At 42.1% G+C, this 15396-nt stretch overlaps 1 protein-coding gene across 1 annotated transcript; it reads left to right on the top strand.

Moving 5' to 3' along the window:
* Positions 1-7727: 7727 nt before the first annotated feature.
* Prame (PRAME nuclear receptor transcriptional regulator) lies at positions 7728-11157 on the top strand. Its single transcript, XM_046421140.1, has 3 exons — positions 7728-8017; positions 8394-9008; positions 10626-11157. Exons 1-3 carry the CDS (start codon positions 7728-7730, stop codon positions 11155-11157), a joined length of 1437 nt encoding a protein of 478 aa, XP_046277096.1.
* The last annotated feature ends 4239 nt before the right edge of the window (positions 11158-15396 follow it).

Here is a 15396-nt window from a genome sequence, read left to right as displayed (position 1 = left end):
ACTAATTTCTGATCCCATATTTCTACTATAATACAACCCAACAAGATGACGCCAAACAAAACCGAGACAGAATGAAATAAAAAGGGAACAACAAAAAGTCATTATAGCCTTTCTATCCTCCTGACATGTGCATCCGTCCTTTCTCCCTATCTGTTCCTCAGACGTAAATAGTTTTTCCTCAGATGTGAGCGGTTTTTCTTCCGTCTCACTCATCTCCAGGGACAGGCAACTTAAAACAAAAGTGAAGCAAAATAAAAGAGGAATCTTAAAATGGCTGCCCATCCTCTCGCCCTGCCCTCAGGGGCGAGCAGTTTCACTTACCCTCAGTCGCTCCCCGTGCGAGCCACCAAATGCCGCAGTCTGGCTGGGCACAATCAGGAGCCACTTGTCAAAAGAAACTAACTTTATTTTTAGAACCACACACGACAAACAAAATAGTCTCTCAGGAAAAACCCTCAGAGCCTCAACTGCCACCACCGGCTTTCCCCAAGCCTCTCTCTCCCACACAAGCTTCTCTCCACCTCCCACAATCCTCCTGCTCTTGAGGCCGATTGGCTGGGTCACGTGGGCGGAGCCAAAAAAGTCCCCCAATGAGCAGCTCCGTGGTCTGAAAGGGCAGGGAAACAGTCCAATGAGCATCACCGCAGAGGAGCCAATCAGCTAGATGTTGCTGGGGCCGAGGAGCCAATCAGCTAGATGTTGCTGGGGCCGCTGTGAGCCAATCATCAGCCAGCAGCTGGAAGTTTGCTGGCAGCTGGAAGTTTGCTGGGGCCCCTTTGGCTGTGGCTCTCAACAGGGTTCATTGTAAAAGGATGTATAGCTGTCTCCATATAGGGAAAAACATAATAACTTTTCCTCACCTGTCATTAAGATCATGTATGGTGTCTTTATAACAGAAGACAGACTACCAAGACAAAGCACAACAAATTTATTTAGCTGGATGTTTTGTCACAACCTACAATCCCATTTCAAGGACAGCCTGCACAACTTAGGGAGACCTTGTGTCAAATTTTTTTTAATACAATAAGAAGGGATGGGGATGTAACTCAGTGGTAGAGAGCCCCTGAATTCAATTCCCCCAGTACTGAAAAAAAGAACTCACATGACATAGAAATCTTCAGAAATTAAGACCCAAAGAACTGTGTATTTTTATCTTTAGTTTAAATGAAGGACACACAGTTATGAGAAATCTGACTGAATAAAAAGACTAACTTAAGTCAGGAATGACTATGCATTCCTGAAATCCCACTATTCAGGAGGCTAAGGCAGGACACCCAAGGCAACAATAGTTGCCTGTCTCAATATAAAATTGAAAAATAGGCTGGGGATGTAGTTCAATGGTAAAGCACCCCTGGTTCATTCCCTAGTACTCCCCCCATACAGACAAGTGTGTACACACACACACACACACACGAGTATGACCTAATGAGAATAAACTGTTGGGAACTTGAACTTGTCAAAGTCTATTCAGATTCATCTTGGCCTCTGTGTAGTATTCCTGTAAATAGAAGGTCACCTCTCACATGAAAGTCCAATGACCAAGTTTCAGGAGAGATAGGTCAGAGAATTCTTTCATGGCCTGCTCTTGCACAAAAGGGAGAGGTAAAGTCAAAGAGAGATCTCCAAAGGCATTATGTTTTAGGGTCACATTCTAAGCCCAACACACCACTGAAACACATCTTTCCAAAAAAAAAAAAGAAACAACCAACAATAAAAAATTTAAAAAAAAAAAAGAAACACATCTTTCCTACACTATGTACATAATCATTTGCTCTTTTTATTGCTATAGGGACTTTGATTGTTATGTCTATTGTCCTGGCTTCAAGTTTCCTTGATGTTGACAGTTCAATGTTGTCAAAAAGTAGGCATGCTTGTTCCTAATTTCAATGTTGTCAAAAATACCCACAACACAGCTCCTATATCCATGGGTGTGGATTCTGTTGTCATGTATGTGTGTATCCATAATTGTAATTTTTTTTTCTTTTTACTATTTTCTTGTTTTGTTTTGTTGAGGTACTGGGGATGGAAGCCAAACAAGTCTGAGCTACATCCTCAGCCCTTTTTTTATATATATATTTTTTGAGACAGGATCAGTCTTATTTTCCCAGGCTGGACTTGAACTTGCTATCCTCTTGCCTCAGCTTCCAGAGTGGCTGGGATTTTAGGCATGTTTGTCACCACACTCGATTCTTCTAGTTTTTATTAGTTGTGTTTTCCCACTTTTCTTTTCTACTGCTGTGACCAATAGCAGTGCAGAGAGGAAAAGGCTAGAGGACAACATTCGTTGCTCCAGAAATACTCCATTAGGGCTGGGGATATGGCTTGGTGGTAGAGTGTTTGCCTTCCATGAATGAAGCACTGGGTTCAATCTCCAGCACCAAAACACACACACACACACACACACACACACACACACAGAGAGAGAGAGAGAGAGAGAGAGAAATATTTGTTAGGTTTTATTCAAAGTCAGCTATGAAAGAAGATAGAAGACACTTCTATCAAAAGTTTCAAAAGTTCTGTCTTTGAAACCTCTGAAGGTGAGCAGAGGTTTTTAAAGGAGAAGAGGCAGTGAAGTGAGACAAAAGGCAAGAAGCATACGTAAGCAGATTTAGTTCACCCACTTTAGGCTGAGTCTTCACTCTTAGTTTCTCTGGTGCCTGTCAGAGTGGATTGTAACCCTTCAGTCCCATTCTCAGCAGAAGGAATTTGCTCTTAATTGATGGAGGTGGAAGTGGAGAAGCCAAATTCAGTCTGTTTCACTGCCGTATACTTACCTACTTTTCCCCTATAAAATGAGTCTGGAATTCATTTCTATACCTACTGCTTTTCTGATCTCAATTCATTTATTTTGTCCTCACTCAGAATGATGCCTTGTCTTCTACTATATTTGTGATTAATTTTTTTAAACCAGGTGTGCTAAACCATGGAGCCACATCCCCAGCCCTTTTTCATTTCTTATTTTGAAGCAGAGTCTCATTAAGTTGCTTAGGGCCTCACTAAGTTCCTGAGGCTGGTTTTGAACTTGCGTTTCTCCTGCCTTATCCTCCCAAGCAGCTGGGGTTATAGGTGTGCACTATCATGCCTGGCAACTTTGTTCTTCTCATTAACTGCATTGTAGCATTTTTTTTCCAGTATTCTTTAGTAATGGAAAGAATCTGATTTATCTTTGATTAAAACTTTACCAAAATCAGAAAGTCAATGATCAATTATTTTATCTCATGTGTGAAATCCAGAGGGGGAAAAGGAAATTTAAAAAGAGAAAGAGAGAACAATAGAGTAAAGGAAGGGGATCAAGAAGGAAGAAGGGGAGAGCATGGGGAAGAATTGGGGAACAAAATCTACCAAATTATGCTATGTCCATGTTTGAATATACTACAATGAATCCCACATATATATACAATTATAGTTCATTACTTAATAATAATAGAAGGGAGATCAGTAGTGCAAGTAGATCAGGGAAGGAAGGAGGAGAGGAAAAGGAAAATACTGGGGAATGAGATTGATCAAATTATGTTTTGTGCATGTGTCAATATGGCATAATGAGTCCCACTACTATGTATGATTATAATGCACCAATTAAAAAATAAAAATTTTAAATTTAAAAAACTGATTTGTGGGGCTGGGGATGTGGCTCATGCGGTAGCGCGCTTGCCTGGCATGCGCAGAGCGCTGGTTCAATCCTCATCACCACATAAAAATAAAATAAAGACGTTGTGTCCACTGAAAACTAAAAAATAGATATTAAAAAGATTCTCTCTCTCTCTCTTTAAAAAAAACTGCTTTGCTTTGTTTGCTTTCATACATCTTGATATGTGTGTAAAGATAAATATAAATCTAAAAAATTCTATCTTTTAAATTTTCCCTGGTGCCAAAAGGGAATATTTTCTTTCAATATTTTCTTTCAATATTTCCTTCAGAAACTTGCGATCCTAAATCTTTTCTGTCTCTTTTTTTAAGTTAGGTAAGCCTCTTTCCAGTTTTACATTCCAGAAATATCTCTTAAAGCCACCTCTATGAAATGTGAACATAGAGGAAGATGGGATCCTGTCTCTCTACCTCTGTAGTTTAGTCCAAGCGCTTATCTATGAGTTGTAACTACTGGTACTCAAAAGAGAAACTGTTTTATTTTTATTTTTTTTCATTTGGAGAAAGACAATTAATTCATATGTAATAGTTTGTATCTACCTACCTAAAAGAATGAGATTATTTTCTATCTTTGCAATATTCTTAGTGGATTGCCTGTGGTTTAATATTTATTAAATATTAAATCACAACATGGTTTAATATTTATTCAATAACAAAATGGTTTCAATCTTGTTAACATTTTTTGAGAGACTGTACTGGGTTGGCAGGAGATTTTATTTTTAATTTCCCTAATAATGAACTTTTGTTATTTTATCATCTGTTGTAGTTCGGTTATTCTAAACATTTCTGGGCAAATTAAATGTCAGTTTCAGTGGTTGTCAAGTTATATTCTTTTTTTTAAACTTGTTTACATTTATTCTTTAGTTGTAGGTGGACAACAATACCTTTTATTTTTATGGGTGCTGAGGATTGAACCCAGTGCCTCACACATGCTAGGCAAGCGCTAAAGTGGTTAAAGCTCACTGAGCCACAACCCCAGCCCTCAAGTTATATTGTTTATTCTGTTATTAGTTATGGTCCAGATTTTTTAAAATTCTTAAAGACATCTTGATGACCTTTTTTGGTTAGATTTATCTTTAAGAACATTCTAGTTGTAGCTCAGCGGTAGAGTGCTCGCCTAGCACGTGTGAGGACCTGGGTTTGATCCTCAGCACCACATAAAAATAAATAAATAAATAAGGTATTGTGTCCAACCATAAGAAAAAAATTAAATATTTTTAAAAAAACATTCTAGTGTAATTGTGACCAGTAGGCCACTGGTATATAGGAACCACCATTGATGTTTGTATATTGGTCTTATGATTAGCAACCTTGATGAACTCATTATTCCATTGGTTTGTCTATGATAGCTTAGATTTCCTATGTTGTCACATGATCTGTACATATTGGCAGTTGTGGTTTTTTTCTTTTCCAGTGCTTACTTGATCTATTTTCTTGCAAATGTGTATTGAAAGGACCACCATTACAATGTTGAACAAAAGCAGCAATAACACCTGAGTTATTCCATGTTATAAGGGAAGAAAAATATTTTTCCTTCCCCCCATATCTTGGATTCATTGGATGATCCCCCTAAAGCAAAAAGAGAGAGAGATTAACAAAGAAAAGGCATTACAAATTTATTTAATGTAGGTTTTATATGACACAGGGACCTTGATAAGGAAATGAAATGAAGACCCAAGAAAGTGGTTAAAGCTCAGTGTTTTTATGCTAAGTTTGATGAAGAGTAGAGCATCTATAGAAATATGATAGGACAGGGGCTGGGGTTGTGGCTCAGTGTAGCGCACTTGCCTGGCATGTGTGAGGCGCTGGGTTCGATTCTCAGCACCACGTATAAATAAATAAAATAAAGGTCTATCAAAAATAAAAATAAATTTAAAAAAAAAGAAATATGATAGGACAGAGGAAGTATAAGTGTAACAAACTGAAGGAAAGAACAAGGCTTATGTGTTCATATTTCTCTTGGTGGTTCTACACCTTCAGAAATAAGGGTATTCCTTTCTTCCAGATATAGAAAATGTACCTCCCATGCAGGTGGCCACACAATCTTTATCTTATTTCTGATTTTAAAGGCAATGTTTACAAAACGTCATTACTAAATATTTAAGAACTTCCATTCTCTTCCTTCTTTGATTTTCCTGAGTCCATTGACACAATTACATTAATAAATCATAATCCTAATGTTCACCATTCTTGAATTTCTGGCATTAGTTGTACTTGTTGTGTTTGATTGCCTTTTTATTGATATTTATAGATTTCATTTGCTAGTACTTTACTATTTTGGCTTTTTGCATCTAGCTTCAACAAGTGAGATCAGGCAATAGTTGTTCTTTCTTATATTGGCCTTGGTCAGTTGTATTACCAAGGCTATAATAGCCCCATTGGAGTGGGATTTCATAGCTTGGGAAAATGTGAATAAGTGTTTCTTGTCTCTGACTTCCATAGATTCTAGACTTCAACTGTCCAAAACTGAAGCATCTATCTACATGCAGCTATTCAAATTATTTGAAATTTAATAAGATGTAGAAGTCAGTTCCTCAGTCATACTAGTCAAATTTCAAGTGCTCAGTAATCACATGTGGCTTGTGGCTCCCATATTGGACAGCACAAGTCTAGAACATCCTCCATCATTGTACCAATCTCTGCTCTGTAGTGTAGCCTGGGTGGCCCACAGAGGGTGATGGGATGGGGCTATGATTCCTTGTATTTCACTGGGCAGGAATAAGGGGTTTACTTTGGACAGTTGATAGAATCCATAATTAACTGTGAACTGATGCTTTGAGATTGAAAAAGAAAATCTCTGTTCCATATCACCCTAAACTCATTCAGTGAGATATGATGAGTTATACTGTGTGCTTCAACTTGCTTTTAAGTGCATTTAAAATATGCCTTGGGTTGTGTACTATATGTCAGGCATTATTCATAACTAGGCTACAGTAATGATAAAAGCAGACATGGCTCTTTTTTACATGGCACTTGCCATTAAGCAGAGCAGAAACAGACAATAAGTAACTGTGTGTGTTCACATGCACACATGTATGTGTGTGAGAGAAAAGGGCAGAAATACAAGGAAATTATAGTATAAGTGCTAGAGACTAAGATAGGATAAAAACATAATTAAAGGATGGAAGTGCTATTCTGCATGAGTGATCAGGGACAAGGTGAAATTTTTTTTAAATATTTTTTAATTGTAGATGGACACATTATCTTCCTTTATTTTTATGTGGTGCTGAGGATCAAACCCAGTACCTCACACATGCAAGGCAAGCACTCTACCACTGAGCTCCAGCCCCAGCCCCGACAAGGTGAAATTTTAACAGAGACTTGAATAAAGTGAGGAAGCCAGTTATGAATATATCTGGAAGATTTCTCTAAGAAAAAAAAAATCAGAGAGAGGAGTAAATGCAAAGGCCCTGAGTCAGGGCCTCTTCTCCTTTGAGTTGGAGAAGAGGCATGGAAGTCAGTATTGGTTTCTATTGCAGAGTAAATACTGGAGAGGGTGACAGGAGTTGAGCCCTAGAGTGCTAAGAGGCTAGATTCTACAAGTTCAATACAAAAGATAAGTTTTATACAGAGTGAAAGGGAAGCCATTGGAGAGTTTTCAGCTAAGGAAAGACATATCTAACAGACCGTAGTGGGCATCAGGCTAAAAACAGGAAGACAAGTTTTAGAAGGCCATTATACTAGCAGAGACCAGAAATATTGGTGGCTTGGTAAAAGTGGAAGTAATGACTAGTTGTACTTCATTTTGGAAAGTTGATAAGGAATTAGGCCCTATGTCCTTAGTAAATGTCATGGTAATCTTGCTGGTGAAGGCAAAGAAGGAAAGTTAGGACCCATTCAAAGCCTCTGAAGTCTATCAAAGAATTGATCTAAAACCCTGAGTTTCTGGGCTCCATGTTCCCAGAGTCTGAGGGTCTCTGGAGTCTCATATTTGCAAGGTTTGTGTCATGAATGGAAGATGTAAATGGTGTTTGAACCTGTGATGGATGTGAAAGGCTTATGTCTTTTGTGCTGATCTGAAAGTATGTTGAGCTAAAGGTCTTCTGAGGATTTCTACTTTACTCTGCATCAGGTTCACAGAGATGAGCAATCCATCCCTACCCAAGCTCTTGGAACTCGCAGCCTACAGCCTGCTAAGCAATGAGGCCTCTGCTATATCTGCCTTGGAAGAGTTCACTGTCAACCTCTTCCCACCACTGCTCACTGCTGCATTTGCCAAGGGGCATGAGAAGGCTCTAAAGGCCCTGGTGCAGGCCTGGCCCTTCCCCTTTCTCCGACTGGGCTCTCTGATTGTACAGTGGCCCAAACAAGATAGCTTGCAAGCTGTGCTGGATGGGCTGGAGGACTTTCCTGCTCACGGGGCCTATCCCAGGTAAGGGGGATGCTGGGCCCAATGCTTTGGCACAGAGTTAGAAAGGAAGTGATGTGGGACCCAGAACAGAGGAGCATTAAATATGGCTGAGGGTGCAAATGGGCCATCTATGGGTTTCCGGATTAAGTGGTTGATGATATCATTCATTGAAGGGCATTAAGAAGTGGGATTTTCAGTCTTCTAAGGATTATGGTACAGGTTGTATGAAGAATGGAGACTGAGAAGGAATCCAAGGAAAAGCTCATATGAGAGGGGAGGATGGGTGGGCTCATGCTGGCATCTGGGAGTGGCCCAACGTGCTGCTGCTTATCTTACCTGGGCCCAGTTGTGTTCCCCCAGATATGAGCCTCTCATCACACCACTCTCTTCCCTACAGGAGGTCAGAACTGAGGGTGCTGGATTTGACTCTGGACTTTGATCAGGTCCAGAGTAAAAAGGTTTCTGAGGCCTTGGCCATGTTCCCATTTTGGTTACCATCAACAGTCAAGGCACCAATGCCCCAGGCCATGGTTAAGAGCAATCCAGAAGAGGACACAAGAAGAGGACCAAAAAAGCTGTGGGAACCTGTGGAATTACACATTGATCTTTTCCTGAGAGTCCCCTTCAAGTTTGATCCATTCCTTTCAGGCCTCCTGACGAAAGTGGAACAGAGTGGTGGGTCCCTGTGCCTCTGCTGTAGGAAGCTGCACATTGAGGAAATGCCCTTTAACAGCCTGGTAGGGATCTTGAAGACACTTGAGCTGGATTTCATGCAGGAGCTAGAGGTGTTTGACTGGTTCTGGGCACTGTCTGAGCAGAGGCTGTTTGCAACACAGCTGGGGAGGATCTGCAACCTGCGCAGCCTCAAGCTGGCCTACTACCACTGGGCCTTCTCCCCAGTGAGTGAGCAGTCCTCCAGCTACTTTCTTTCACAGCTCAGCAAGCTGGGCCACCTCCAGAAGCTCCACCTCTCCTACTCCTACCTCTCAGGCAACCTACATCAAGTGCTCAGGTGAACAGGTGGGCAGGGGCCTCCAAGTCAAGCCAGGACAGGGATCAAGTCAGAAAATAGGGACCATTGTCATGTGTTCATGAAATACTGGGCACAACCTGGGAACCTGGGTGTTCCTAGGCAGCTGATGACTGGGATCTGCTTTGGAAGACAGAAATAGTGGGGAGAGATGCATGTTGCTAAAAAGAAATACAATAAATCTAGTTTAAAGACATAATTGATTCTTGAATTGAAGAAAATAGAATACCATAAGATAAGGTCTCCGGTGAGCTAAGCAGAGGACTTTGGTTGTATAGGCAAAAAAGGACTGAAGAAAACAAAGGTCCTTTCAAAGTTCCTTTCCTTATAGGGTTAAGAGGAGGATTTCCTCATCATACAGGCTCAGGTAAATTGGATCCTTTCTGATTAGTTGCTGTGAATCTCTTATAATTTATAAAGCTGACCTATTCCAAAATTCAACTTGGATACATAGCACTAAGTGACTTTATTCTCGTTTGAGCTGGTCTATTGGGGCCTACTACAGGAGCTCAGTCCAAATAACAACTACCTGTGAATTTTGTTTAACAATGTTTTTTTTTTAATTTAAGGTAAGATACTTTATTAACCTAAATAGTTGTTACTACATTAATTATATATTTTAAATTTTCATTCAATATGTTTATCTACTCAACAAACTTCTCTAGGCACTACTGAGTGCTATACTGGGCTTGAGGAAAGGACCAGAGACAGCACAGGTCAGGACTCTCCTCTTGGAGCATGTGCTGCCCAGGCAGGTAGATGCAGGGCCCTGCAGGACAATTGTGCAAGGAAATTGTCTTATTCTATGAAAATTTTCTAAAAACTTCCCAATGGGGCATTAAATAGGAGCCTGAGTAGCAGCTTCCCCAGACCCAAACCAGAGTACTAATGGGCCCATCCAATGAATTCCTAATCATCAAAGAAGCTCTTTCCAAACCACTCCTCTCAGCAGTCATGTTGGACACATGTAACATGTAGGTCACGAGTTCACCAAAAAGAAAGAGTTGGAGAGTATGTTAGCTTTCCACTGTTGTGACAAAATATCTGATAATCAACTTAAAGGAAAGATTTATTTTGGTTCACAGTTTTGGATGTTTCAGTCTACATCTTGTTGTTCCTATCACTTTGGGGCCTGTAATGAGGCAGTACATTATGGCAGAGAGTATGTGGTGTAGCAAACCTGCTCACCTCAGCTGTTGGGAAGCAAAGAGAGAGAAGGGAATGAGCCAAGGCCCCAATATCCCCCTTTAAGGTCATGCCCCCAATGACCTAATTTCCTTCCACTTGTTCCCCCATTCCAAAGGTTCTACCACTTCCATATAGGTCCACAGGCTGGTCCCAAGCCTTTAGCATATGGGCTTTAGAGGGGGAAGGCACTTAAGATCCAAACCATAATAAAGGGGTTGGTGGAGGACCTCATAGTTATGTTGAGACACAGCCAGGCCTTGGGACATCAAAGGACATATGATTCTAAACCTCCTGGTAAATGTCTTCCCAGATGAGGAAGTAGCCTTAGGGCTAGCCTCCTCTGTGGGCAAGCAGATACCCAGGGAGGAAGCCCTGGGCCCTCACCTGAGTTATTGCACCTTCTCTCCTCAGCTGCCTGCAGTCCCCACTGCATGCTCTGGAGATTTGCTCCTGCACACTTCTGAACACCGACATCATCTACTTATCCCAGAGCCTTCATGTCACCTGCCTGAAGAAGTTGGATCTGAGTGGCAACGACCTTTCCTATATGGTCCCTGGTTCCTTAGAGACCCTGCTAGAGAAGATCTCAGGGACACTCCAGCATCTGAACCTGAACCACTGCCAGCTAAAGGATGCCCACCTCAGTGCCATCCTGCCAGCCCTGCGCCACTGCTCCTGGCTCCATTACTTGGGCCTGTCTGACAATCCCATATCCCAAGCCAGCCTCCTGAGCCTACTGGAACACACAGCAGGGCTGATGGAGTTGAAGCAGGTGCTGTACCCCATCCCAGTCGAGTGCTGCACATACCTGCATGGCCTCTCCTGGGGTCCTGTCAACAAAGACAAGATGTACCAGGTGCAGGCTGAGATACAGAATCTGTTGCAGGCTGTGCAGAGAGCCGACATGCAATGGAGGCCCCACTGCCCTAGCCCTTGCCCATGAGGCTGGTGCAGCTCAAGTGAGGGACTGGAGACTGTGATCAGAGTAGGCAGCAGGAAAAACATCCAGGGCCAACAACTTCCTGACAGGCACATGTTTTTAGCAAGGAATATAAAGGAAACTTCCACAAGAACTGTCCAGTGCTTTCTTCTCTTCTACATCACTCCCTTCCTCGGTCCAAAGCCTAGACTCCTTCAAATGTTCATTCAATCCACACATGTTATCAAGGTGGCTTTATGGTCAGCTGCCAGGGATGGAAAGATATCAGAAGTTTGGCCTTCCTGAGCAGGAACTCACTTAACTTGGGTCACTCTTCTGACTACTCCTCTGTTTTTCTTTCTTGTCTTTTGCTTCTGGATAAAATGAAACAGGGCCTTAGTTGACTTCTCCATCTTCTGGTCATCATCTCCTTCTGGAGATCTGAGAACCTCAAGGGGACATTGGGAGACTGGAAGGAAATTCACACAGCACTCTTGCATTCACAGAACACACAACTAATTAGCTGGGCTTCCTGGAGCACATGTGTCACTGCTGTTCTCAGTCTGGGCATACAGAAGGCCCAAGACACAACTCACACTAAGATCAAGGCCATGACCATTAAGGAAGTCCCTGTGACAGGGCAAAGTCAGAGAGGAACCAGGAATGACTATCCAAGCAGGTTACAGAAGTTACCTCTGGAAGGAGACATATGGGCCATGACCTGCATCTAATGAAGAGACATGGAGCAAGCCTCCCTGGGGAAAAAGCAGAAAAGCACAATTGCTGAGCTACAGAATCTGAGCTTGATCAAAAGGACTGAGGGTGAGGGTCATGAAATGAGATTGGAGATCCATAGGCCCAGGTTCCTAGCATCACATGCATAGAATGTAGTCAAAGCTGATAAAGATAGAAAAATGAGGAGGCCAGAGAACCTACAAATGGCCAAGATACATGCAAAGGCTGCACTGGGAAAAACCTAGATCAAATGGATATGCAGGGCCAGAGAAAGCCAGAGGGTGATGGCCCATGCAGGACAGATTCTTGCTACCCAGATCCAGATTCTCCATTCAGAAAGATGTTTGATCACAAGTGCAGAAGATTTACAGAACATCCAGAGGACTACATGGCCTGTTCCCAGTAAGCTGGAAAGGAACGGATTATCAGTCTGCTCTGCTAGCCTGCTTGTTACCTTCTACATCCTGTCCTTGATTAAGACCCATCTTAGGTGTTCTGACCCTATCCATGCAACCCCCACTTTCAAACCAAAGATAGATAAGAAAGACACATTTTTACAAAGGTTATCAATAAATGTTCTGCCTGGAGGAGGAAGCACTCCTCCTTTCATGAGCCATCTTGCAGCAGGCTTAGCCCTTCCCTGGCTTCCTGACCCCAGGTTGTTAATAATGCCTGGTAACTTCCTCACAGGAATCCTACACAGGGTAAGAGAGACACTATGCTTGAGACATATTAGTGGCAGTCCTTGTGTACCCGCCCTGTGTTTGTGTGCCAGCATTCATCTCCAAAGGTCTCCAAGTGGAGTATGGTTTTCACATCATTCATTTATTTAACAAGTGCCTGCCAAATGCCTGCACAATGACAAGGTACATCTGTTTTTATTTTTGTTTATTTGCACATGCTAGGCAAGTTATCAACCACTGAGCTACATCTCCAGCCCTGAAGAGTACTTTTGCAAGGGTAGAAGGTAAAGCTAAAAATAATAAGTCCTTGCCCTGGGTGGCAAACAAATGGTATTATTTCAGGATGAGGAGAGGGTCAAGTCTTAGGGAGCAGGGCTTGCTGATGAGAAGAGGAAAAAAAAGAAAGGGAAAAGGAAAGGCTTGTGATCAAACATCTCTCTGAATGGAGAAGCTGAATCTGGGTGGCAAGAACCTGACCTGCATGGGCATTTGGGCAGAGGCCTGAATGGGCAAACCTCCAGGCAAAGGAGGAACAGAAAAAAAACAGATGGGGGACGTGACACTGTTGGAATTCCTTCCAGTGCTGAGAATTCAAATGCTTCCTCAAACCTCAATTACACAGACAGTCCCCAATTTATGATGGTTTAATTTTTTAACTTCACAATAGTTTTAAAATGAAAGAAATACACTTTCAGTAGAAACCATATTTTGAATTTTGAAGTTTGATTTTTTTCCATAGCACAATATGCAAGATGATACCTCCCTGTAGAGACGGGGCAGCAGCAGTGAGTTGCAGCTCCCAGTTGGGCACACAGTCACCAAGGATGGGAAAAAAAACTGATAATTTATAGTGTAAGGGAAAGAGCCTCTGATCCCTCACAACTTCTCTGATGTAGACACGCAGGCTCATAATTGTAGCTGTTCTACGTGTTATTATCAAAAGTATAAGAGATAAATTTTCTCCATCTGCTGAAGGTTCCTTCTGGTGTCATGGCTTTCCAACAGTGTGTCGGGGCATTGGTGCTGCCCACATACAAAAAGAAGCCAGTAGTGGGACTGCAAATTGGTGCAACCACTCCAGAAAGCAGTATGGAGATTCCTCAGAAAACTTGGAATGGAACCACCATTTGACCCACTTATCCCACTCCTCAGTTTATGCCCAAAGGACTTAAAATCATCATACTACTGTGATGCAGCCACATCAATGTTTATATCAGCTTAATTCGCAATAGCTAGGCTATGGATTCAACCTAGGTGTCCTTAAACAGATGAATGGATAAATAAATGTGGTATATATACACCATGGCATATTCCTCAGCCATAAAGAAGAAGGCAATTACGAGATTTGCCAGTAAATGGATGGAACTGGAGACTATCATGCTAATGAAATAAGCCAATCCCAAAAAAAGAACGTTCCTTCTGATATGTGGATGCTATCACACAATAATGGCAGGGGGGAAGAGTAGACGTTCATTGGATTAGACAAAGGGAAATGACAGAAGGGAGGGGGATGGGAATAGAAAAGATAGTAGAATGAATCAGGGAGGGGAAGAGAGGAGGCAAGGGGGTGAAAAAGATGGTGGAATGAGATGGACATCATTACCCTAAAGTACATATAGAAAGACACAAATGGTGTGACTATACTTTGTATACAACAAGGAGAAAAAAAACAGGCCAATGGTCAGAATGTAACTGAAGGGGCGGGGGGGGGGCAGTGGATATGATCCACACTGGGAGTATTCCTCTAAATTAGGGTGATCTGTCAACCTAAGGGCCTGACCCAGGAGGTCTTGGGAGAAGGCTCAGATGCTGGGCTCTCCCAGGTCAGCCGCACAGTTTCTCCGGTGAAACAAAGAACATCCTTAGACATTCAGCCTCCAGAGCTGATCACTCAGCGCCCCCTGGTGGATCCAGGCTTCAAGAAGCTCAGGTTTTGCCTGCCTTTCTACCAACTAGTCACATCCCTGAGATCCAACCTTGTAGCTCTGATGCTGCAACAGAGAACTGAGTGGAAAAAAGACTAAAGGGCTCCAAGATGGAAGCCAGTAGACCTTGGAGGGAGATGGCAGGGCTTAAATCAGGCATCACAGGCAGGGAGGATTGAGTAGATCTCTAGAATATTTTGAATACAGGATCTGTGAATAAATAATGAAAGAGAAGCGTCAAGGATGCTTCTGAGGCATTGGGCTTGATGATCCAGGAAGATGGAGTTGCCATTCTAAAGACAGAGAACGAACCTGTTGTTTTATTCAGCTTTTTTCACTGCTGTGACTAAAAGAACCAACCAGAACAACTATAGAAGAGAAAAAGTTTATTTGGGGGCTTACAGTTTTGGAGGTCTCAGTTTGTAGACAGACAGCTCTATTCCTTGGGGCTTGAAGTAAGGCAAACATCATGGCAGAAGAATGTAGCAGAGGGAGGCAGCTCACATGATGATCATGCAGCAGAGAGAAAGACTTCACTTGCCCGATACAAAATATATACCCCCCAAGGCCATTGGTCCCCAAAGCCACTGGTCCCAAAGCCCACCTTTTCCTGCCACATTCCACCCCCTTCAGTTACCATTCAGTTAATTCCTATCAGGAGGTTGGGTTAAGACTCTCACAACCCAATCATTTCTCCTCCATTCTCACACATGAGCTTTTGGGGAGACACCTCACATCCAAACCATAACACCTGCCAAGGAGTAGATTTGTAATCAGGAGTCCTGTTTTGAAAGTGAAATCTAACTGGGACTCTTAATTTGTGGCCTTTCTCAACCTTAATTTGCTAATAGAAATCTTCTTTTTCCATTTTTCGAGAATGGTATTCCAGTAAAGACAGCTTAGGAAAAGTGTCTACAGGA

Source organism: Marmota monax, unplaced genomic scaffold (assembly GCF_021218885.2).
Source record: "Marmota monax isolate L192 unplaced genomic scaffold, Marmota_monax_Labrador192_F-V1.1 WCK01_AAM20220418_F8-fsc00157, whole genome shotgun sequence".
In the NCBI taxonomy this organism is placed as follows: Eukaryota; Metazoa; Chordata; class Mammalia; order Rodentia; family Sciuridae; genus Marmota; species Marmota monax.
Note: the sequence above shows the minus strand (reverse complement) of the source record. Positions and strands in the feature narration are given on the sequence as shown.